Source organism: Penicillium malachiteum (assembly GCF_028827825.1).
Source record: "Penicillium malachiteum strain IBT 17515 chromosome Unknown utg000005l:1.0-9002435.0:326005.0-9005861.0, whole genome shotgun sequence".
Taxonomy (NCBI): domain Eukaryota; kingdom Fungi; phylum Ascomycota; class Eurotiomycetes; order Eurotiales; family Aspergillaceae; genus Penicillium; species Penicillium malachiteum.
The window spans coordinates 8391189-8413862 of record NW_026643099.1 but is presented as its reverse complement, the minus strand read 5'-3'; the positions used below and the strand labels follow the sequence as shown (position 1 = coordinate 8413862).

The 22674-nt window shown below is 46.5% G+C and overlaps 5 protein-coding genes across 5 annotated transcripts; 2 read left to right on the top strand and 3 right to left on the bottom strand.

Moving 5' to 3' along the window:
* Nucleotides 1-620: 620 nt before the first annotated feature.
* On the bottom strand, nucleotides 621-1019 carry N7483_013132 (uncharacterized protein; the record flags this gene model as incomplete). The annotated part of the gene is made up of 2 exons (XM_057096559.1): nucleotides 621-670; nucleotides 785-1019. 2 exons carry the CDS (start codon nucleotides 1017-1019, stop codon nucleotides 621-623), a joined length of 285 nt encoding a protein of 94 aa, XP_056942530.1.
* A 4160-nt stretch (nucleotides 1020-5179) lies between these two features.
* mfsA (glucose-inactivated glycerol proton symporter STL1) lies at nucleotides 5180-6791 on the bottom strand (the record flags this gene model as incomplete). The annotated part of the gene is made up of 2 exons (XM_057096558.1): nucleotides 5180-6142; nucleotides 6198-6791. 2 exons carry the CDS (start codon nucleotides 6789-6791, stop codon nucleotides 5180-5182), a joined length of 1557 nt encoding a protein of 518 aa, XP_056942529.1.
* A 4188-nt stretch (nucleotides 6792-10979) lies between these two features.
* N7483_013130 (uncharacterized protein) lies at nucleotides 10980-14669 on the bottom strand (the record flags this gene model as incomplete). Its single annotated transcript, XM_057096557.1, has 1 exon — nucleotides 10980-14669. One exon carries the CDS (start codon nucleotides 14667-14669, stop codon nucleotides 10980-10982), a length of 3690 nt encoding a protein of 1229 aa, XP_056942528.1.
* Nucleotides 14670-17149: 2480 nt separating this feature from the next.
* On the top strand, nucleotides 17150-19088 carry N7483_013129 (FACT complex subunit POB3; the record flags this gene model as incomplete). The annotated part of the gene is made up of 5 exons (XM_057096556.1): nucleotides 17150-17163; nucleotides 17209-17425; nucleotides 17492-18000; nucleotides 18060-18665; nucleotides 18731-19088. 5 exons carry the CDS (start codon nucleotides 17150-17152, stop codon nucleotides 19086-19088), a joined length of 1704 nt encoding a protein of 567 aa, XP_056942527.1.
* Nucleotides 19089-20426: 1338 nt separating this feature from the next.
* aspB (septin AspB) lies at nucleotides 20427-21979 on the top strand (the record flags this gene model as incomplete). The annotated part of the gene is made up of 3 exons (XM_057096555.1): nucleotides 20427-20736; nucleotides 20790-21256; nucleotides 21341-21979. The coding sequence occupies 3 exons, from the start codon at nucleotides 20427-20429 to the stop codon at nucleotides 21977-21979; spliced, it is 1416 nt and encodes a 471-aa protein (XP_056942526.1).
* Nucleotides 21980-22674: the final 695 nt, after the last annotated feature.

Genomic DNA, 22674 nt, shown 5'->3' with positions numbered 1-22674 from the left:
GCAGCTAACGTGGATCCCGATTAGCAGTACCCATAAGCCTGAGATCACATTAATGGGCGATCTCTAGATACTATGCAATATGTTTAATTATTCCATGGAAATACTAAACTTTATCAAACAATTAGTAGGCCGTGAGTCCATTCTAGAGTCATTTATCAGCATTAGCTTCACCTTATATAGATTACTCAGGTAGATCCCTGTGGGTCATCGTTTGAAGCTAATCCGTCCGAGTCTTGACCAAATGCCCTGGGTCGGTACTTAGTAAGAGAGGAATAGGTATGAATATAAGTTCAAGTTGAAGGCTATCTAGGCGTGAGCATACATAGGACCCTTCAAATGTTCGACACCTTGAGTGCCAGTGTCTGAATGTTGCCTCCAGGGCTGTATCCTTATATAGGTAAATACTAACCTTGGAATGCACGTACAGTCAGAACTTGAAACTTGAAGCCCCATTTATCAGGAGAAAAAGGCTTACATCTAGAGTTCTTACTACATACCTAGATGGATGGAGGATGGTGATGAAATATGCATGTGCTACTGCATGTGTGTGGCAGTGTGAAGTGAGGAAGGTCGCTACATCACGATATGTGTGCAGAGCTAACATTTGAAGGACCAAGGCCTTAGTCCATTGTGTGGTCCGAGTCCAAATCCTCCTGGGCCGGATATAGTTCTATGTACCTAGGTGCTAGTAGTTTCTCGAGTTTCCTTTTACATGCTAGTATATGTGGATTGTGTTCACCAAGTTGCGTTTCATATCTCTTCACGAATTCCGCAAGCCACTTACTTACTGCAAACCACTCTTGTACCTCTTCCAACACAGTTACCATTCCCAATGCTCTTTCGACACTTTCCAGCTTGAAATGACCCGACGGCTCTGTTTCAACGAATTCAGATGCACGACTTTTCATAACTGTTTCAAAAAGCTGCTGGTCTTTTGAATCTCCTGCATTCCAATCCCAAACAAGTAGGAGGTCGCAGAAGACACGCCCTTGAGACTTTCCTTCCAGACCAGAAGCCATGATCAGGACTATAGAGAAGAAATCTCCGCGTGGTCTAAGAATCATCGAGTTTGGGGCCCCATCCATGAGGCAGATTATATCACCAACTTGGACGGACTTGATTGAAGGTGATCGATTCCACTGAATTAATCGTTTCAGAACACCTGACTTGTTCCTCACACGAGCTCTCACATACCCTTTTTCTCTGTCACTATCGCTACTGCTTCCGACGTGGTATATTTGTCCAATGATATGGCCACTACCCTTGACCACTGCCATCTCCGTATCGTTCCAGGTTTTCACAAACAGCCTTTGACCAAGAATGAATCTGATCAGTTGTTCAAAGAGGGGTTTCCAGGGCACCGTATAATCTGGTACCAGGCCGGCAGATATGGGGTCGTCAGAACTCATGCCTAGTAGGGCGAAAATCTTATCGTGTAATATAGTCGCTCTATGTGCATGGTAGAGATCAATCAGCTCGCCAAGAGGCCTCACAGAGAGGGAAACTTATCCGGTCAATGGAATTGGAACTCTTTTGGATCGAAATGCTGCACCACGAATGAGGAATGTTACTGAGCTGGCTATGCTTTGTACGCTTGCTGACACTTCCGCAAGCAGACCCAATTGTGGCGAGCTCAATGCCATGCAGAAAGCATATCCATCAACCTCCGTGGTACTCATCATCATGTGGCATCAAGCGGAGCAAGCGAATTGCACGCGATGGTAGAGGTAAATAGCGATACATGTATGAGCACTGATCGCTTTTACTTCGGTTAAGTGTTGCGCCTGCATCTGAGTCTCCAATGTCCGATGAGTGGCTAAAAGAATCATCGATTGAGGGACTTGTGAGATTTTGCTCGCATATTCCTGCCAGTGGTAGGCATTCGCTAGCATTTTCAGACATGGTTCCAAAGTTGACTTAAATGCTCTAGGGCCTTTCCAAATTTGCGGAGAGAGCAAATTCCCCTGTCTTTTTTTGATTGAAGAATTATCTCTATTGCCGTCCACCTGGGCAGGTGATTATGAGATTCATGGATGTAGGATCGATTTGGAAAACGACATCGACTTCGGGATGAAGAAGACACTTAAAAGACTACTCCACAGACAGACAACCTGACATGGCCCAACTTTTATATTTAAAACTTTTATATTTAAAGCTGGAAATTGGTGACGTGTCAGAGTAATGCATAAATTGCCCCACCTTGGAGGAGAAACATTGGAAGTTTGTTGCCCAAGGTTGTTCCTGTTCCGGTTTCATCTACCCCACCATACATACCTCGCGGCTGCAATCTGCCTCGAACATTTGAATACATGTGCAGCAAAGACCTCAAGATTGGACGTAACTACCTTTCAATGGGTTTGAAAGCTTCAAGTTACCTAGGCTGTACAGAATACTGCACCTCCTAGGTCCCATCATATTCTATGAGATGGGACAAGAAAGATGGGATGAGTCTCTCATCCCATCGGCATAACTCTAACCTAGGTAACTAAGATACCTCAAGCTGCTTTAACATTGAATGTTAAATAGCGGGGCTATAGGTAGGATCCGATGACGCAAAGTTCGCAATCTGCATACACAGTGGATTTAATATCCACCGTCACATAGCTCCTGGCAGTGTCGATCCACCAGTTCATCGGGTCAAGCCGTGTCTCACTAGCTATACTGCTTGGACACAGAATACATTGCCCCACTCTGGAAAATACTGCAGCAAGCTACTGTGCCAGATCATGTTATGTTTCAGGCTTTGCCGAGAAATATAGTTCAGCCTGCATCACCCTGGATCCACCGTGACTACTCTGAGCTTGGCTGGAGCTGTTACCCATGATGGACTCCTACCTACTACATACTAATACCTTCTAGGTAGGTAGTAGGTATGAGTCCACAAAAATCAGCTTTACTGGCTATGCTATTAGTCCAGTGATTTTCTGTTGATCAAAACACATGCGCATGTCTCCCGAGGTAGCTCAACTTGAACCATTGATGCGTCGCCCGAGCCCATCACTCGTTACTATGTCTTTCATCCTAAAACTTGGGTAGATCCAAGGTGAAAACATCAATGTCAATCTCAAAGCTTCTAGCCTGTTGGGTATCTGGTAAATATGCTTTTTGTCTTAAAACTATAGGCAGTAGGATCAAGTCTCATCCCAAGGTTACAGATGATAGTGCATAGATGGCCAACTACGAGTAATGTGCGGACCTCACATGGCCTACAGTATATCCCAGATTTCTCGATTGCTGCTGTATTGTCTCTTAAACATATCCATGTGCATTGAAGTCTCGCATAGTTTAAATCATCCAACTTCGAGTGGTAAAATCCATGTTCCCACTGATTCCAAGATGTTTGACCATATTGTTTCCTCCTATTCCTTGAAATTGTATCAAACCATAGGATAGTCATAGAGTCCATTAAATGTCTCATCTCAATAAATCTGATAAACGAAAATCTAGAAATTATAGAAGCTCAGAAAGTTACATTACATCTACACCAATCCAGGTCAATCAGAGCACAGCTAGTCTGCCTACTTAGATCCACCATATCATGAACGATTATCCAACAACCAGAAAAGCAAACCGTTTATCCGCCCCTCTTATTCAACAAGTGTGATCCATCGTGCTCCGAGAAAATCCCTCGTCCACTGAATTCATACGAAGTCGGCACTTCTTTGTATCCACTAATTTAGCAGTGGGTCCCCAGTTGCCGCTTTATGAGCACCTACATTACCATAGGTAGTTGCTCTCAGCGTAGTTTACAGTCTGGGAGTTTACTCATATCATCTTATCAAACATCTCTACAATATTCAAATGTTTGTGCTGAACTGAGTCCTATCTTGCCATGCCTCTTCCCTTACTCTGAAATAACTAGTCAGATGATATGATGGCGTAAGAATGCCATGCATATTCCAGATTCAAGAATCAAGTATGGAGTCATCTCAATGTAGACATAACCCGAGACTTGAAAGATTCATCCGATAGATGTAAACAATCCTTCAAGCTAATAGTACTCCACAGTGAACATTTGAAAGCAAACTCGGAACAAAAAACTCCGTGGCCTACCTTCTCTATTGAGCTTACCCCTGTAGGATTAGGTAGCTCGCATGTGCTACGTAATAACGCATTAACTCCATGTCAGTGCGGGACCAGGGCACTTACTCGCCATGATCTAACGGGCTTATTCCGTATGTACCTAGAAACTAGCACAGACATTATAGCAGTGGAATCATTCGTTGTTCTGCACGGCATACTTACTTGAACATCCAAGGTTAATATCAGGGTGAAAAACAAGGAGTTTGAGAGGGCCGAGCCATCTGAGCGGAGTAAATGCAGATTATAATCCGAGTATAACCTTAAGATATTATGACTCGACATTCTAAAAGTCCTACTGGCAGAGAGAAGATGATCACTGGTACATTGCCCCATTTAGGCCATGTTCTCCCGTAGTTCTACGGAATACAACGGACATACATAAACTCAGACATAAGCGTCGGAAAATTCTCGACGATCATGCACAGACTCGGACAGGGCTTTTTGTGATCTGAGACCTCTTGCATACGTACGCCCAGAAATGCCCAGAATGTTTAAAAATCGCGTGGCGTCGTAATTAGATCCACCAAAAAACGACTTGACTAAGGCTGACGGGAGTGGCTTGGAGGCGTTTTCTGCTTTTTTTCAGTTCAATGCACCGTGACATGTGTGGATTTTAACCATGGTTTAACATGTTTTGCCCCTGGGATAAACTACTGGTAGTTGCTCGGTAAAATGGATAAAGGATGACTACAGAAAATACAGTGCTAGAGTGGAAACTTGGGACGGAGTCTTTCCGAACACTTTTTAATGTGGAGAATGTAATATGTGAAACTGACCGTGTGGGCCATTCTCATTCTTAGTAAAAGAAAAGAAATATGGAAAAATTGGAACTTATGCAAGAATGAATGAAATAATGTATATTCGACAGCCAAAATAAAAGGTTATTGGCGATTAACCAATACCGCATGTCGACAAATAAGACAATAAGGGAATATGATAAAAATAAATAATGCGAGCATCCAATACACTCTATAATTTCATCAGGGCGGTCATGACCTCATGCTTTCCGTCTCCAGGATGGAAAATGCAGAAGCAAATGGGCCCGAATGTACATATGCCCACTCTTTTCCTCCAATATGCAAAAAAGGAAAACAAATTACTCGGAGTGAGTAGCCTTCTCATTATCACTGCTGCTGAGACCAGTCTCAGTAGCCTTCTCGCTATCATTGATGGTGTTGGGTTCGCTTTGGTCAAGGCCAAGCTCACGCTGCATCTGAATGATTTGCTCAACAGTGAGCTTGGGCATCTCGGCAGCAACCTGGAAAGGCCACTTGCCCTCGACGTGAGCCTTGGCGAAGATGATATCAATCTCCTCCAGATCACGGCCAGCGGTCTCCGGGTAAAAGAAGTAGGCGAAAGGCAGAGCGGTGAAGTTGACCAAGGCGAAGAAGAGGTACAGACCCCAAGGAGAAGCAGAAGAGAACACGGGAGTGAACATGACCACAGCGAAGTTGCAAATCCAGTTGACACAGGTCGAGGCGGAGGCGGCCATGGTACGGGTACGGAGAGGGTTGATCTCGGGAGGGTAGATCCAGGGGAGAGGCAGCGTAGTAAAGGCGAAGAAGCAGATGAAGAGGAAGATACCGACGACGGCACCCTTGGAGTTCTCAGTGCCACCAGCAGCCAGACAGGCCATGGTAATAATGAAACTGAGACCCTGACCGGCGAAACCAATCATGAACAGGTTACGACGACCAACATTCTCGACCATGAAGAAAGATGGGATGGTAGCCAAAGCGTAGACAGTAGCGAAAACACCACCCAGAACCAGAGAGAGCTTACCCTCAATGTTCAAGTCGTTCTGGAAGAGCAGAGTAGAGTAGTAGATAGCAGCATTGCAACCAGTGAATTGCTGGAAGAACTGGCCAGAGCATCCAATCATCATACGCTGGAACTCCTGGGTCTTGCCAAAAGTGAAAAGAGTCTTCCAGCTACCCTTAGCACCCTCCTGAGCCTGAAGATCAGCCTTCATGAGGTTGATATCGGTCAAGACATCTTCAGCATCAGGGCTGCTGTCGTGGAGAGCGGCCAAAACCTGACAAGCTTCTTGTTCGCGACCCTTGATAATGAACCAACGGGGGGGATTCTGGCAGACACAAACCACCCAAACTGACCAGAATAGCAAAGAGGATCTGGAAAGCAACGGGGAATCGCCAGGCGACGGAGGTGTCGACGTAGGAGAGACCGAAATCGATCCAGTAGGCGATGAAGGTACCGACGGCGATAATGGCACCCTCGAAGCAGACGAGGAAACCACGCTTGTGGGCGGCCGAACACTCAGACTGCCAGACAGGGATAGTAGCAGTATCGGCACCGTTTCCGAGACCGGAAATCACACGACCGATAACGAACTGACCCAGACCCCAGTGAGGACCGAAAGAAGCAGTAGAGATGACAGTACCGAGAATCATGAGAAGACCACCAGCGACCAGAATTGGAGTTCGGCCGATACGCTCACCATAGATAAGAGTGAAGATGGCACCGAAGAAACAGCCGAGTTCGTAACAGGAGGTAACGGCACCACGGAGGACCTGAACGTGCGCAGAGTCACCGGCCAAAGGAGGGAATTCATTATCAAAGGGATCACCGGAGATAATACCGGACATCAAACCCTGATCATAACCGAAGAGGGAGAAACCGACGACGGAAGTGAATGTGATAGCCCAATGGAGGTGGCGGCCTCGTAAACCGAGGGTAGTTGTCCGCATATTTGCTTGTGAATATGGCGAAGCCTCAACCTTATACTAGAAGGGAGGAAAAAATAATAGAAAGAGGGACACACACAAGAAAGAGAAAAAAAGAAAAGCTTTGACTTGGGGAGAATGCGAGTCTTATGTATGTTTCTCATGCTCCTACATGAGAGCCCGTTCTCATGGAGAGTCCCACTAGAGTGGGGAACATGTACATGGGGGTACATTGGTACGGTTGCGCCAGGAAAGAAAAAAAAAGAAAAATAATAAAAAAATAATAAAAATGATAAAAACAGAAAAAAAGAGGGTGACGTCGCAAGTGGGCACTCTAGGCAAGTCTCGCGAGAATATTGGGAAAGGATCAGATGCATAGCGGCTGAGAAGTTCGGTTTCTTCTGTGTGCAGGTCTGGCGATGAAATGCCAAGTCTAACCAAGTGGATTAGACCATTCGTTTTCGAACCGCGAATTTTTCATTCATTTTTTGACAATTCTTTAATTGTTTAATTGTTTAATTTGGTTTTGAGGAGACGCCACATACGTCTTGTGCCGCATTCGGGGGGGAACGTGGGAGAAGAAAGAAACTGGAGAAATTCCGGAGAGAGAAGAATGTTGATGGCCACATAATGAAGGCACTCACATACACTCACACTGTACACAGTAGAATACACTGAGTACACTGTGCAGGGTTCAAGGGACTTTACCCACAACTGGGTACTTGACTCTCCTATTTTGTTCTCCTCTTTTTTTCTCTCTTTATTTTTCTCTATTTTTCTCTAATTCTTTTCCTTATCCCACTTTTAATTGTTTTCTTTCTCTATTCTCTATGGTTGGCTCATAGGATTGAATCGTGGATCAAGGTGGAGGATCAACTAATCTGTTACTTGATGGAGGAACTCGTCCGACCTCTCACATCCCATCCCCAACCCCATCTACGGGGAATTACGGGGGAATGAAAGTTCATAAAAGGTGGGTCAGGGTCTGAATTTATGTTCTTCACTCTCATTCGTTGCCTTTCTCAATGATAACCCAAATACTTTCCTAACTGCTCTCAACAACAGGGAGCCGAGTTAAGTACAACCGAAATCATAATGTACATTCGGCGCAGACGAAGTACCCGCCGTACACACTGGCACTGGCAGTAAAGATGTCGTTTATGAAACTCGTTTCAGTTGCCTATTTCTACTCTTGGCCCCCGAACTTCTTTCCAAGGTTGACCCCAATGCCGATGTCCGGAGTACATAACGGAGTAGCATCTCCAAGTTCTCACGGCCCTCACGGCCCTCATGGCCCACCCGAGATCCTATCCCATCATTCTTATAGGTCCCGAATTACGGAGACCGTGATGGATGACTCCAAGCTACACTTGTCTCCCCCGCGGGGATTGCGGCACGAAGACACGGGCTACGTTGGCGGCGTTTTTTTTTCTCCATCCTCTTGGAACCTGATCTTGAATTCGATCCCGATGACGCTCCATCTTTTCTTTCCTTTTTTCTTTTGCCCCCCTTTTTTTCTTGCCATGCTCCATCAACAACGTGGTTGTCCGCATATCCCAGATCCCCCCCGAATTCCTTCCCGAGCACATGAGTGGAGATCCCCATTTCCTCTCTTTCCCTTTGCGTATTACGTACATCTTTGAATCATATCATTGGCTCTATATATTCTGGGGACACCTCCCGCAAATCCACTCACGGCAGTTTTACGTGATGATAACTGGTTATTGGGTAGTGGAGCGGAACCATATTCCCGATGACTTCCAATTAGCCGTTCGCTTAATTAACTAATCTAAGTAGCCGTGGATGAGAAAAACATCAAACAAAAAAGAAAAAATTGAATTTATTCCGATAATTCGGGATATCACAAGGAACAAGACCGAACATTTTGAATGCTTAGCCGCGCTTTGACACTGGTGGCGTCCTCTCCATATTGCCATATTGCGGGTGGCAGAGTGCCATCCCGTGTGAGATCCATGGATGATATAACATTTGAAGACTTGGCGGTCTAAATGGCTACAAAGTAACGCCACGTTCGTCCAGATGCCCGAGTGGTTTGAAATTCGGAGTGAACATTTGAACAAGAATAGCATATAGAGATTTCAAATCATATGTACTTTTTTTACCGTGGAGCCTTGTACAGGATCTTATTCGCTTAGAATCGGTGAGACATAAAAAAGTTGCCAGCCTGAGTGTGATTGTGGTAAAGAGTAAGATTAATGTGGACCGCTAATACACGCCAATCCTGCATGGAGGAGCCCCGGTCTTCGTACACTCTTGGCAACGCGTCTAGAGTATCCAGAAGTCTAGGCAGATGTCATGTCAGAACTTGAATCTCGGGATTTCCAGGACAATGAGACCCGGTCCGAGTGCACGGAGTACTCCGTTCAAGTTATTACCTAGTATAGGTGTGAGCATTGGGATCCGATCTATAGACTTAGACTATAATACTACTCCGTACATTCAAGTTATCCATGGATGTAGTAAACCGTGACATTTGAACTTCGAATACTGTGATCAGCATGAGACACATGTACACTTGCATCTAGATGTACCATTATAGACTTAGATCTTCCATCCACATCAACAATTTCTCCGTTCAAGATCTACAGATTCAACGGCTAAGAACACGCGGGGACCCCCACGAGTCCATAATCACATTCAATCATATTCAATCATGGAAAAGATCCTCTGTGTCACGTCGAGTGAGGCAACCTACAGTACTCCATACATCAAATCAAGTCACATCAATCCACACATTATCTCCGAAGATCATGACTCGTACTCGCCTGCAAACCTTCCTAATTGATCATCGCCACCGCTTTGTGTTGATGTTAGCAGTGTCAGCTGTCAGATCAAGCGGAGAACCCCAGGGGCAATGCGGAGAAGAAGTGCATATGTATCGCCGCGTGGAATTTCATCATCGAAATAAAATATAAAAATAAAATCCTTCCGTATTCGTCTCTCCATGAAGCAAGTCTATCGGGGATAGTCACATGGAAAGTAACTCGGGAAGGTTGCATAAATTAGCGTGATTAGCGTGATGAAGGAAAGTTTTGCGGAGTTCATCTTGACTTGAATGTTGACCGCTTGCATCAGTTCAAGTGCTTACTTGCTTACTGCTTACAGGGCGGTGTGGATCCTTAAAGCGGCAAGGGGGCTTACAGGTTACGCTTACATATCACAGGAATAAGGATGAGGATGAGAAGATGGGCAGCCTGAAGAACTCTAACACTCTCAATATATGAGAGATAGACATCATATTGATAATATTAATGATAGTACTGATGATAATGGAATATCAACACCAAACAAAGTACTATCATCTCACGCGAATACTAATAATAACTGCAAGGTTTGGATTCTTGCATAAAAACTCGGAGATGACCATGCAATAAGCGTTAGTTTCTCTATTATTGACAGCGAAAAGAAAAGACGGAAAAAGCAAAGATTGGTCTATGCATGTTCTAGTAGATCGTTTGTTCGACCACACCGGTTCAGGGGCAACCTGTGCCGACACTGTAAAATTTACATTGGCTACTAGGTATCGACAGAGCACTCCGTAAAGAGTTCAAGTTCGAAATGTGTGTCTTAGATGCAGGGCATTCTCCTTCTAGTCCGGTCGAATTTTAATCACATGTGCAGACATCAGGACATGCCAGTGGATACCATCTGTCCAGGTGGTGGGATTTTGGATTTTAAACTCATAATCATGCAGCCCAAAGTTTGTCTGCTCTACCGTTCGGAGTTCTCCGTACTGGTACTAACCTTGGAACTACAGAGATATCGATGTAACAATATCATCTATTGGAAGATCGTTGTATTCTCTACGCCCCCAGGACGCAAACTAAGTTACATACAGCTACTACACATATATGTAGATATGCACAAGGAAATCGACTAGACGGACATGGCCACGATCAACCACAAAAAAAATCGAACAAAAAAAATAATCGCGGGGTGTACCAGCGCGAGAGGAGAATAGGAAATGCGCTAGCAAATCAAACATTAAGGAAGGTTGGGTATAGCAGCCATTGCTTCCGGACAAGAGCAAGAGAGAACGAAACTCAAGAAAACGTAGAAACCGCCGTTCTCAAACAAAAGTTTTTGAGAGGGGAAGGAGATTTTGTGCAGGATAGGAGAGAGAGAGAGAGAGAGAGAGAGAGAGAGAGAGAGAGAGAGAGAGAGAGAGAGAGAAAGGAAGAGGAAATGACATTAGATGACTGGAGCAGTCGGGTTCGGCTGTCCGATGGAGTTAAATAGGTACTCAGGCGGCACACGTTGCATATCCGTGGGTCGGTCAGTACCAAAAGTCTGAGGCGCAGCGGAGTAGCCCTGGCGACGGCGCTGGACCTTGTTCATGATCACACCAGCGGCGACAATGAGGAAGACACAACCAAGAGCACAACAGAACGCCACTAGAACCACAATACCATTTGAGTGATGGCTTGAACTAGTGTCGTAGGGGTTCGAGTACTCGGAGAAGAACTGTGCCATGCTACCTGCTTGACCATCGTATTTGGAGGAAAGAATAAACGGAGTGACTGCAGTTCCATTGTAGAGGGCAGCTGAGGCATTACCAAAGTCGGGGATGATAAGCTGGCCCATGATGAGAAGCGTCTGGTCATCGTTCAGCAGGGACACCGAATCGTGGTTCTTGTTGAGCGGCAAGATTTCCATTCCACGGATGACAGTGCCCTCGTCAAACAGATCACCCGGGGATTGGAACTCGGAGCCATCGTAGTTCAAGAAGTAGGCTGAGCCATTGGTCGATGTGCCGGCAATCCAGAATGTCGAGTCATCAGTGGAAGCGGGCGCAAAGGCAGTAAGAGTTCCGGGGATCTCAGTCTGGGAGGCACCAGACAAGGGAGTCCAAGTATCAGTTTTCACATCATAGGTGGCAACCAGGGTTTGATTGCCCGAAATAGTCAGATTGCCAGCCGCATAAAGGGTGTTCGAGCTGGCCCATGAGAGAGCAATCGCAGTACCGCTGATACTCACGCCAGGCCAACTCCAGGAGTTGGCATCGGAATCCAGAGCACAAACAGTATTACACGGCAGTGAACCAGCTGTGTCAAAGTTGCCTCCAATGTAGACGACGGATGAGCCAGGTCGAACAGCAATAGCATTCACCGTCACTTTAGAGCCATCGGATGGGTGAAGCTTCCATGGTTGTGACGCAAAGTCGTTGCTGTTCAAGTCGTAGACAAAGAAACCGTCAATAGGCGAGCCACTGATACTGCCGGTGATGTTACCACCAACAAAGAGGGTATCATTGTATACGGCCATAGCCATGGCGGTCGAGTTGCTGTCCAAGCCCTGTGGTAGGCCATAGACCGTCCCATCAGTCCCATTGAAAAACGCGACTTGGGAGATGGATGAGCCGTTGCTGCTGGTGGCATTGAATTGACCACCGAAGATTGTGAGATTACGATCCGATTCGACATCATAGACGCCGGTGTACAATCCTCCGGTGGATGCAGACTGGTTGAGGTCCATGTTCAGCGGGAGGAGACTGAGATCATCATCGGCATTCTGCAGAGAAACCGCATCAGCGGCGGTGTATCCATCAGTGGCCAGGTTACCAGCAAGAATGGTGGTCTCGTTCACTGAGGCAACTGCATTCAGCTGGCCAGCAAACTCCATCTGGGTTACGTTGAGACTCTGAAGCCAGGTCTTGTTGGAGGGAACCCAAATAGCGAACCCAGAGACAGAGACGGCGTCGTGCGAATCGGTAGCCCGAATCTGAGTGAAGTTGCCGCTGACGGCAATGGTTGTCTCGTTGATGGAAGACGAGACATTCAAGTCGATGGGATAAACAGTCGAAACAGGACCATTCAGACCTTGACCCATGGCAGACCATTCCTTCGATGAGAAAGAATATGACACAACATGGTACAAGCCGTCGGCACCACCGTCAGAAGTGTCAGTGAACTTGCCTCCAACGTAGAGGTATTCATTGAGGGTGGTCATAGACAAAACTTCAGCGTTCAAGCCCCCGTCTGGCATTGCAGTAGCATTGCCATCAGTGATGGACATGACATAGCTGACACTGCTGTCTGAGAAGTTACCACCCGCATAAATTACACCATCATATTCAGCCAGGCTCAGGATAGTGGCGTCCTTGTCAAGCGAGGCGCCGGCTTTGTCGATATCGGAGCTGTTGGTGGTAGAGGCGGTTGTAGTTGTTGGATCATAATCATACAATCCGTTCAGATCTCCCGAGCTTGAGTCAGAGTCGGAGTCAGAGTCTGAATCCGAGTCGGAGTCTGATGTCGAAGTAGTATTGAAGAGGGCGTTGAATTCAACACGCCACGCTACCACATTGATATCTCCCTGGCCGACAATTGGACGAAGGGTGACGCGAGGCCGGAAAGAATCACTAGCTTTGTCGACATATCCGGAAAACAAAGTGTCGTACTTGTCATCGTCATTTGTCTGATAGATGGTTGTAGGGGAGGGGTTTGAGGCATCGGAGTCATCTTTCACTACAGTGGCAGTGACATTGACCATACCACGAGTGCTGCATGTTCCACTATCAACACATCCGGGAGTGTAGAGGAGAATAGTGTAGTTACCCGACTCTTTGACGTCAGGCTCGAAAACAACCGAGGTATCGCTGTCATTGTCATCGGTCACTTGGGCGGACAGATGAGTCGAGTTCACCGTCCATGTACCACTGACAATGGAGTTAGACGGGTAGTCGATGTCGGCACAGGTAGGCTCGTTGAATTTGTCCACAGCATAAGCGAAGATGTTCTCCTGGAAAACCTCGATTCCGTTCAATCCCGCACCTTCGCCATACCAATCCAAAATCTCAATCTGCATTCCCTGCATTCCCACCGGGTTGACCAGGGTGAAGTCACGGTACTTTTCGGTGGAGTTACTGGAAAGCGGGCAGCTTTGGTCGCAGGAAACGGTGTTACCGGAAGAGTCCGTGTATGTCATGTTCATGATACCGTTATCGGGAAGAGCGCGAAACAAGAAGGACTTGGTGCCACGTCCATCCAGGTGGGTGTTGTAAAGGCGAACCTTTGATGGGTGGAATTCGAATCCAAGCTCTGCGCGCCAGTATCCGGGGGAATAGTCGTAAAGCAACCAGGTCTTCCCCTTGGCGGCCGTTCCGCTTGTTGAACAGATGATATTTGAAGGATCTTCATAGCCACTGAGGTCGGTCAGCGCGTCGGATGTGATGGTCGCATTCTGCAGATTGAGAACCTGCAATCCACCAGAATTCTTGGTCGAGTTCGAATTTGTTGAATTACCGACTCCATCAAAAGAACCACCGAAGATGATGTGACCATTTTCAGCTTTCAATAGCGATTTGACAGGGCCATTGAGGCCTTCGAAGGAAAGATCGGTCCAGCCGTCGTCAGGGCTCCATGCGATGGCGTTGGAGCTGTTCTTGTGAGTGAATGTTCCACCAACATAGACCCGGTTGGTACTCTGGTCGCAGGCCACGGCCGAAACGGTGCCATTCAAGCCAGGCAGAGCTGTCACGGCGCTGGTATTCGGGTTGAACAGGGCTGCACCCTGAGATTCCACGCCTCCAAGTGTTGTAAAGGTACCACCAATAAAAATTCCAGCAAAAGTTCCGTCTTTCTTCGTAAAGGAGCACATAGCCTGGATCTGGGCATCGGAAGAGGAGAGATTTGTGAGGATTCCATTTGGCAAGGGAGTTAGGATAGATGATGAGCCGTTGGTTTTAGTGATCTCAGACTGGCCCTCATATTCGTACAGGGAGACACCATGGAAGTCACCGGTAATTGAGACCCGTCCTAATGAAGACAGGTCCAAATCGGGAAGCGAGATAGCGTCGAATGTGAGAGCGTTCGCGAAGGGCAATATCGTAAAAAGGGCCGATAAACCAGCCGCCGCGGGCCCAAACAATGAAGAGATCCTCATTGTTACGGGCGCGACGACAGGCGAAGAGTTGATTGGGGGGGGTTTGGGACTCTAGTCGAGAGGAGCGAATGTGGGAGGATCGAAAGAGGTTTAAGGAAGCTTTAAGGCAGCAATTCAGGAGTAACGCGTAAGGAAAAGAAAGGAATGTGGCATAAGCGAAAAGTGAAAAGGCCCCAAAAAAGGTAGCAAAAAAAACCCGAATTAGAAGTAAAAGAATGTGGTATGCATATTGAGACCGAAGTCTCGCTGCAGAAAAGAAGAAATCAACGAATGACTAGAGGTGATGGGGGGGAGAGAAGTCAACAGGGGCAGAAAAGAGGATGTTGATACGGCAGTTACGCATAATTCTCATTGATACCATGCAATACACGATAATACCATATAATACCCCCAAATACGAGTAATCTCCGATGAAATTGCGGTAGAATTGACTTCAAGGCTCCTAAATACGACAAATTCATACACAGACAATACAAAATCGTCGTAATCATCAAGGGGGAAAAACACTAAGAAAACCGCTAACATATTAAGTTCTCCACTATCTTACACTTTCTCCACTGTGAAAATCCAATCATCCTGCATATATCCCAGCCTCCCGTCCTCAATTATGGGTCTTTGCCCGTGGGTGATGTTATCCCAATCATGTGGTAAGAGGAATCAGAAGTGATCAATTCCTTTATTCAGGCTCGAGTCTCTCAACTTAATGAAATTAACTGGTCTTCAGCTCCTATGGCAGATTTCAAGCTTACAAGTGCTACCACGGTACTTATGGTAGCTAACTCCTATTACATCGAAATGACGGCTCGTTCTGAAGTTCAAGTTAAGATGAGGATCTACATCCAATCTTACCTGATTGAAAGTTCTCTCCAGACTGGGATCTGCCTGACATCCCTATCGTCAACCTATCAAACTATAAATCCGATCTTTATGACCCCAGACAAAGAGATATCTGTACCTCACCTCGGAAATTGGTGGAACATGGGGTAGTCATGATCATTATTCTTGACATATACGTATGGTCATCCCGATGGTTCGATACAGTGTGGGTCAAATGGAAATCTACACAACCTAGTTCCAGGTTCGTGGTGTTTTATCGTTAAATATAGAATGCACCAAGGCCCACGGATGGAGCCTAAAACGCATTTGTACACGCAGCCTGGAGATTCAGATTTATGGGGCTTCGATACCAGAGGGGTCTGGACACTTACAATACACTGCCCTCTCCGAGTCCCAATGTCTGCACAGCCTCCAGATGTCATGTGCTTGGTTGACATCTCAAGTGCTGAGGTATGAAAAAGGCTTCCAATGCAAGGACAAGTTCAAGTCGCGTAGTGTGGAAAATTGAGGCTATCGATGCATGTGTGTAATAATATGTAAAATAGACTGGAACATTTGAACCAACCAACTGGTGGATTTTTCATTCGCGATCCATCCAGCCATCCTCGAGCACTTTAATGTCAACTGGTCAAAACATTTGAACTACGCATATCCATGAGGTGAAAATAGTAGTAGGTATTTAGTTTGTTATGACCAGATCACTGGTAAAAAGAAAATCAATCAATCGTACTCTCTATCATGATGGATGTACTAGTAGTACTATGATGGATCACAGGCATAACTGGGCACTTGCCCACCTGGGCAGGTGAGTAGTTCTGGATTGAAGCCCTGTATGTAATGCCTTCTCAACCTTCAAGTTCAAATGTTTAAAATTTTCCAACTTGGGCATTAGAAGGTTTCAATTTTCCAAAAATGTTCCATCTCAAATTATGCATCATGATGCGATAAATGACATCCATCTATGGATTGATGGATCTACCTAGGTACTATGTAGTATGTACGACCACCAGTTGACCTGAGCAGTCGACGGAATTATTAGTGGGTAGTATATAGTATATAGTAACTCAAGGTCAACATTATTGATTCTATACCAATGGATCAGCCCTAGAGGATGTACCTAGGTATCGGCCTGAGCTTGAACATTCATTGAATGTTCAGAATATGATTGAAGCGTTCGAGTCCCGAGGCCATGAAATGACCTGATACTCTCCAGTGCTCAAAATATGTATCGAGTCCACCGTGACCCAGGGTCAATATTAAAAGAACTTCAAATCATCTGAAATTTTTCTTGAAAATTGACAAGGACGAGACTTCAATTTCATCCGAAGGAACGATTAAAATAGGAAATTAGAAATCTCCAAAATCTCAGGTTGATTTCTTTCATGCCAGTGTTGATGTTGACGTTTTTTGATAAGATAGATTGATAGATTGAACACCTGAGGCAACCAGACTAGACCCCAAATAGGACGAAGTGGTCAACTCCTGCGGCGCGAACAAACGCGACTCCCGTCTACGGTGAAATTCTAAGAAAGCTATCGAGCCTCCCCACTCCTTCAACCTCTCCCACCTCCACCTCATCCATTCCATTATTACTCACTACTATTCTTCGCCTGCCATCAATTTGCTCCTAGAGCTTTTCCATAATGTACGATCCCTCGTTGAACTCCTGACTCCTTCAGCGCTGACCATTTCCTAGGGAGAGCTTCGACAACATCCACCTGGATCTCTCCAACAACGCTGGCAAGTGTAAGTTGGCTGAGAGTGGCCTGGGATGGCGCCCATCAGGTGGCGGTGACACTTTCACCTTGGATAGCAGCAACATCGGTGGCGCTCAGTGGAGCCGCGCCGCGAAAGGCTTTGAGCTGAGAATCCTGTCCCGATCGTCTGGTGTGATCCAGCTGGACGGCTTTGATCAAGAGGTACGGGCACCTCCATTCCATAAGTGGCTGAGTTCTCACCTTCTGACACATTAATTCTTCATTTAGGACTTCGAGCGGCTGTCCAAGGCCTTCAAGATCTGGTACGGCATCAACGTCGAGAACCGCGAACACGCCCTACGAGGATGGAACTGGGGAAAAGCAGAGTTTACCAAGGCCGAACTTTCATTCAACGTCCAAAACCGACCGGCGTTTGAAATTCCCTACTCCGAAATCTCTAATACCAACTTGGCTGGAAAGAACGAGGTGGCGGTGGAGTTTGCACTCTCAGCGACAGACGCCAATGCCAGTGCACAGCCCGCAGGAAGCACCAAGAACCGCGGTCGCAAGGCTGCTGCTGGTCAAGATGAGTTGGTCGAAATGCGATTCTACATTCCTGGCTTAGCCGCGAAAAAGGAGAAGACAGAGGGTGAGGAGGGTGAGGAAGAGGAGAATGAAGTTGAAGAACAGAATGCCGCCAACCTCTTCTATGAGACGCTTATGGACAAAGCTGAGATCGGAGATGTTGCTGGTGACACATTTGCAACCTTTTTGGATGTTCTGCATCTTACACCTCGGTTGGTTTATCGATTCTATGTCATAATTCTCTTTTCTAAACTGACCGATCTTTTTTTAGTGGTCGCTTTGACATCGACATGTACGAATCGTCCTTCCGACTCCGCGGTAAGACCTACGATTACAAGATTCAATATTCCGCCATCAAAAAGTTCTTTTTACTCCCCAAGAATGACGACACTCACACACTCATTGTGCTGGGACTTGACCCTCCTCTGCGCCAGGGTCAGACTCGTTACCCCTTCCTGGTTATGCAGCTGAAGCTGGATGAGGAAATCAGCTTGGAGCTGAATATGACCGAAGACTTGCTGCAAACTCAATACAAGGATAAGTTGCAACCACACTACGAGGAACCTATTCACCAGGTGGTGACCAAGATCTTCCGTGGTCTTTCTGGCAAGAAGGTTATCATGCCGTCCAAGGACTTCATTAGCCACCATGGTCATCATGGGGTCAAATGTTCCATTAAGGCCAATGAGGGTCTCCTGTACTTCTTAGACAAGAGCCTGATCTTTGTGCCCAAGCCTGCGACTTATGTTCAGATGGAGAATATTGCAGTGGTGACCATGTCGCGTGTTGGTGGTGCTGTCTCGGCCAGTCGCACCTTTGACATCACAGTCAGCCTAAAGGGCGGTCTGGGTGAACACCAGTTCAGCAACATTAACCGGTATGTGATCCTAATGATACTATTTTTATTGGATAAAATTTCTAATTTTTTTTCGTCTTTTCTAGTGAGGAACAACAACCATTGGAGGACTTCTTCAAGGCTAAGGGTATCCGCATCAAGAACGAGATGTCGGAGGACACATCCACTCTGCTTAAGGTTCTTGACAATGATGAATTGATGGAATCTAGTGATGAGGAGGTTGTCCGAGCCGACCGTGGTTCAGCTGATGAGGATGAAGAATCCGTTGATGAGGACTTTGCTGCTTCCTCAGACTCTGATGTGGCCGAGGAGTTTGACTCTGCCCATGAGAGCAGTGGTGATAGTGATGAGGAGATGGGAGGTGCTTCAGACGGGGAGGGAAATGCTGGATCTGACAATGATGAGGCGTCCCGACCTAAGAAGAAGAGCAAGACCGGCAAATAAACGGCAAATAAACATGTACATCAAGTTTAGTTTTTTTTTCTCTTGATTTCCCCTCAGTCATTCTGGATCCGAGTCTGGATTTGTGTACCCTACGGCGTTCGATGAGAAACCCCATTATTGAGTTCATTTACCTCCAGGGCTGGTAATTTCAAATCCTGCCTTAGTCATGATAATCTTTATAATTAGTACTTAGTACCCCTGTAGGATTTATAGGGATCATCTCTTTAATCTCCCTAATGATCTAGTACATCCATACTAGTACTACTAATAGTAGTAATAACAGTTCTCCGTATAGGGGATATAGTTGTGGAGTAGTCATGTGACTTCCCCGTTTAACCCCTGATCCATTAAACTGGATACATGCATCTCTTCCACTTCTCAATCAATTCATGTCTAACATGCATACTGCATATTGAAATGATAGATATGCCAACTTCATGGGATCTACTATGGCATGATATGTCACGAGACTAACACAAATGTTCCAAATGTTCAATTGGGTCTAATTCTTCATTTCACTAATCCCCTTCTATAGGTTACCATTATCACCCTACCACCTGTGCAAGATCTTGTCAAATATGCAACAAATGGACCTGTTGGTGAAAGAACCATGCAGCTGCAGTCAAAACCCCGAGGAATGTGCTGAAATGCTCCAGATCCGGTCACTTTTTTGACTCTCTCCTTGCTTTCACTTATGCCCAGATGGACATTTATGATACATAGAATAGTCAAAACAAATCAATCTCCCTAAATAGTATAATCTCGTATATGATGCATCTCTTTTTTTTCTATTTCCCTGAATTATTTAGTAACTTTTTCTTGTTCTTTTTTCACTTATTTTTTTTTTCCAACGTGTATATGGCGGGTCGATCCAAACCCACTCCAGAATAGCTGGCCCGAACACCTTCGACACGTCCCCCCCCTTTCTTTCCCAGGGCCTCACCTTCCCTCCTACTACTCCGTTCAAACCTCCTTTCCTTTCCTTTTCCTCTTTGCAAGCTTTCCATCGTGAAGGTTTCTCTTTCGTTCGCTTCTATTTTCTTCTGCAAATTAATTCTTTCCTCTTCGAACTTTGTTCGTTTTTAAAAAAAGGTATGGTGCAACTGCGGTGCTCTCCTGACACTGATCATCCAACCCCGAATTTTTCGAGCCTTGTTCCCCCAATCTCAATGGGACCCCACTAAGCCGTATATCAATACAAAATACTGATGGTTAGAATCTACTAGGGGATTTCAAACCGTTGCTTTACTATCGTCACTTCGTCCCCTTAATTTCTCCAGACATTCGTCATGTGTAAGCGGCCCCGAGACATCGTCATCCCGGAAGGGACATCCGCACATGGATCGCATAACTGATGGATTTTCCTTAGCTTCGCCGACTGCGAACGGATCCCCCGTCGCGTCTCGCGACTCCCCCACGCCCAGCAGCGGCAAGGAGTCTCCATTCGTTGAGCGCAGCAACCCAATGGGTTCAGGTGCTGCCCAAACAGTTAGCTCTCGTGACCCCAAGGCTGTTGCTCAAGCTGCCAGTGATATGAAGAATGTCGTCCGCCGCAAGCTTACCGGCTATGTCGGTTTCGCCAACCTGCCCAACCAGTGGCACCGCAAGAGTGTTCGCAAGGGTTTCAACTTCAATGTCATGGTTGTTGGTATGTGAACACCCCCAAGGTATTGATGGAATCAATTATCTAATATTCCCTAGGTGAATCCGGTCTCGGAAAGTCTACCCTCGTTAACACCCTGTTCAACACCTCCCTCTACCCTCCTAAGGAGCGCACCGGCCCCAATGCCGATATCATCCCCAAGACCGTCTCCATTCAATCTACCAGCGCCGATATTGAGGAGAACGGTGTGCGTCTCCGTCTGACCGTTGTCGATACCCCCGGATTCGGTGACTTTGTGAACAACGACGACTCGTGGCGCCCTATTGTCGAGAACATTGAGCAGCGCTTCGACACCTACCTCGAGGCCGAGAACAAGGTCAACCGCAGCAACATTGTTGACAACCGCATCCACGCCTGTGTTTACTTTATCCAGCCCACTGGTCACTCCCTTAAGCCTCTCGACATTGAGGTCATGCGCCGCCTGCACACCAAGGTCAACCTGATTCCTGTGATCGCCAAGGCCGATACCCTGACTGATGAGGAGGTTGCCCTGTTCAAGGAGCGCGTACGTTTACAATTATCCTAGGAACGCGGTGGACCACAATGTACCAACCGTGGACTAAGGTTTCTCACACTAACATATTGATAGATCCTTGCCGATATCGAGCACCACTCCATCCAGATCTTCGAGGGCCCCCGTTACGAGCTTGATGATGAGGAGACCATTGCCGAGAACAACGAGATCATGTCCAAGGTGCCTTTCGCCGTCGTTGGTGCGAACTCTGAGGTTACCGCTGCCGATGGCCGCCGTGTCCGTGGTCGTAGCTACCCCTGGGGTATCATCGAGGTCGACAACGAGGAACACTGCGACTTCGTCAAGCTGCGCCAGATGCTGATCCGCACCCACATGGAGGAGCTCAAGGAGCACACCAACAACTTCCTGTACGAGAACTACCGCTCCGACAAGCTCACCCAGATGGGTGTTGCTCAGGACCCCAGCGTGTTCAAGGAGGTCAACCCCGCTGTCAAGCAGGAGGAGGAGCGCGCCCTACACGAACAGAAGCTGTCGAAGATGGAAGCCGAAATGAAGATGGTCTTCCAGCAAAAGGTATCCGAAAAGGAAAGCAAGCTCAAACAGAGCGAAGACGAACTCTACGCCCGACATCGCGAGATGAAGGATCAGCTCGACAGGCAGCGCCAGGAGCTAGAGGACAAGAAGGGTCGCCTCGAAACTGGCCGACCTATCGAAGAAAAGGGAAGCAAGCGCAAGGGTTTCTCTCTTCGCTAAAATTCCCATGCCCGCCGCTGACGTCCGTTGATTCCCAATCCGCAATTCTGACCATATCTCACTCCCTGAAGTTATTTCCCTTTTCCTTACTGTCTCAATCCCACACTCACTCTTATCTCCTTGACGCACTTTTCACAATTTTATCTTCCACTGGATGGGTCCACGCATCGCAAAAAGAATGGTTTTGATTAATTCGATCCGCGGAGGTCGCCTAATTGACCTTTGTTAACTTCTTGTGATGTACTTTTTGCTACGCCATCTCTTGTTCTTGCCCGCTTCTTCTGTGTGCCCTATTACCCGCTCATTTTCTCGTTAATTTTTTCTTTTCCTTTTCTATTGAGGCACTCGGTCCTGTTTTGGCCGTCTGTCCGTGTGTTAGTCAATCCAGCGCTTCGGCATTTAGTCTTTCAGTATGGTTGTATGATCAGTTAGTATCTTGCATGTAGATGACGTAGTAGTAGTACAAGTCCTTACGCCGCGCTTCGCGCGGCACTGCCATTGAAGCAGCGAGAATTTGAATTTGGGAAATGCATATCCTCAGCACCGTGACGTGAGTGCTTGGCCACCTGGGCAGATCATGTGTCTACATCCTCTCAGACAGGGATGTTCACATACTTAAGTATAGGGCTCAGTCTGAGTCAGTAGTATACCTATACAGGTGAGTGATGAGCTACACCTCTTTTTATGCAAGTACC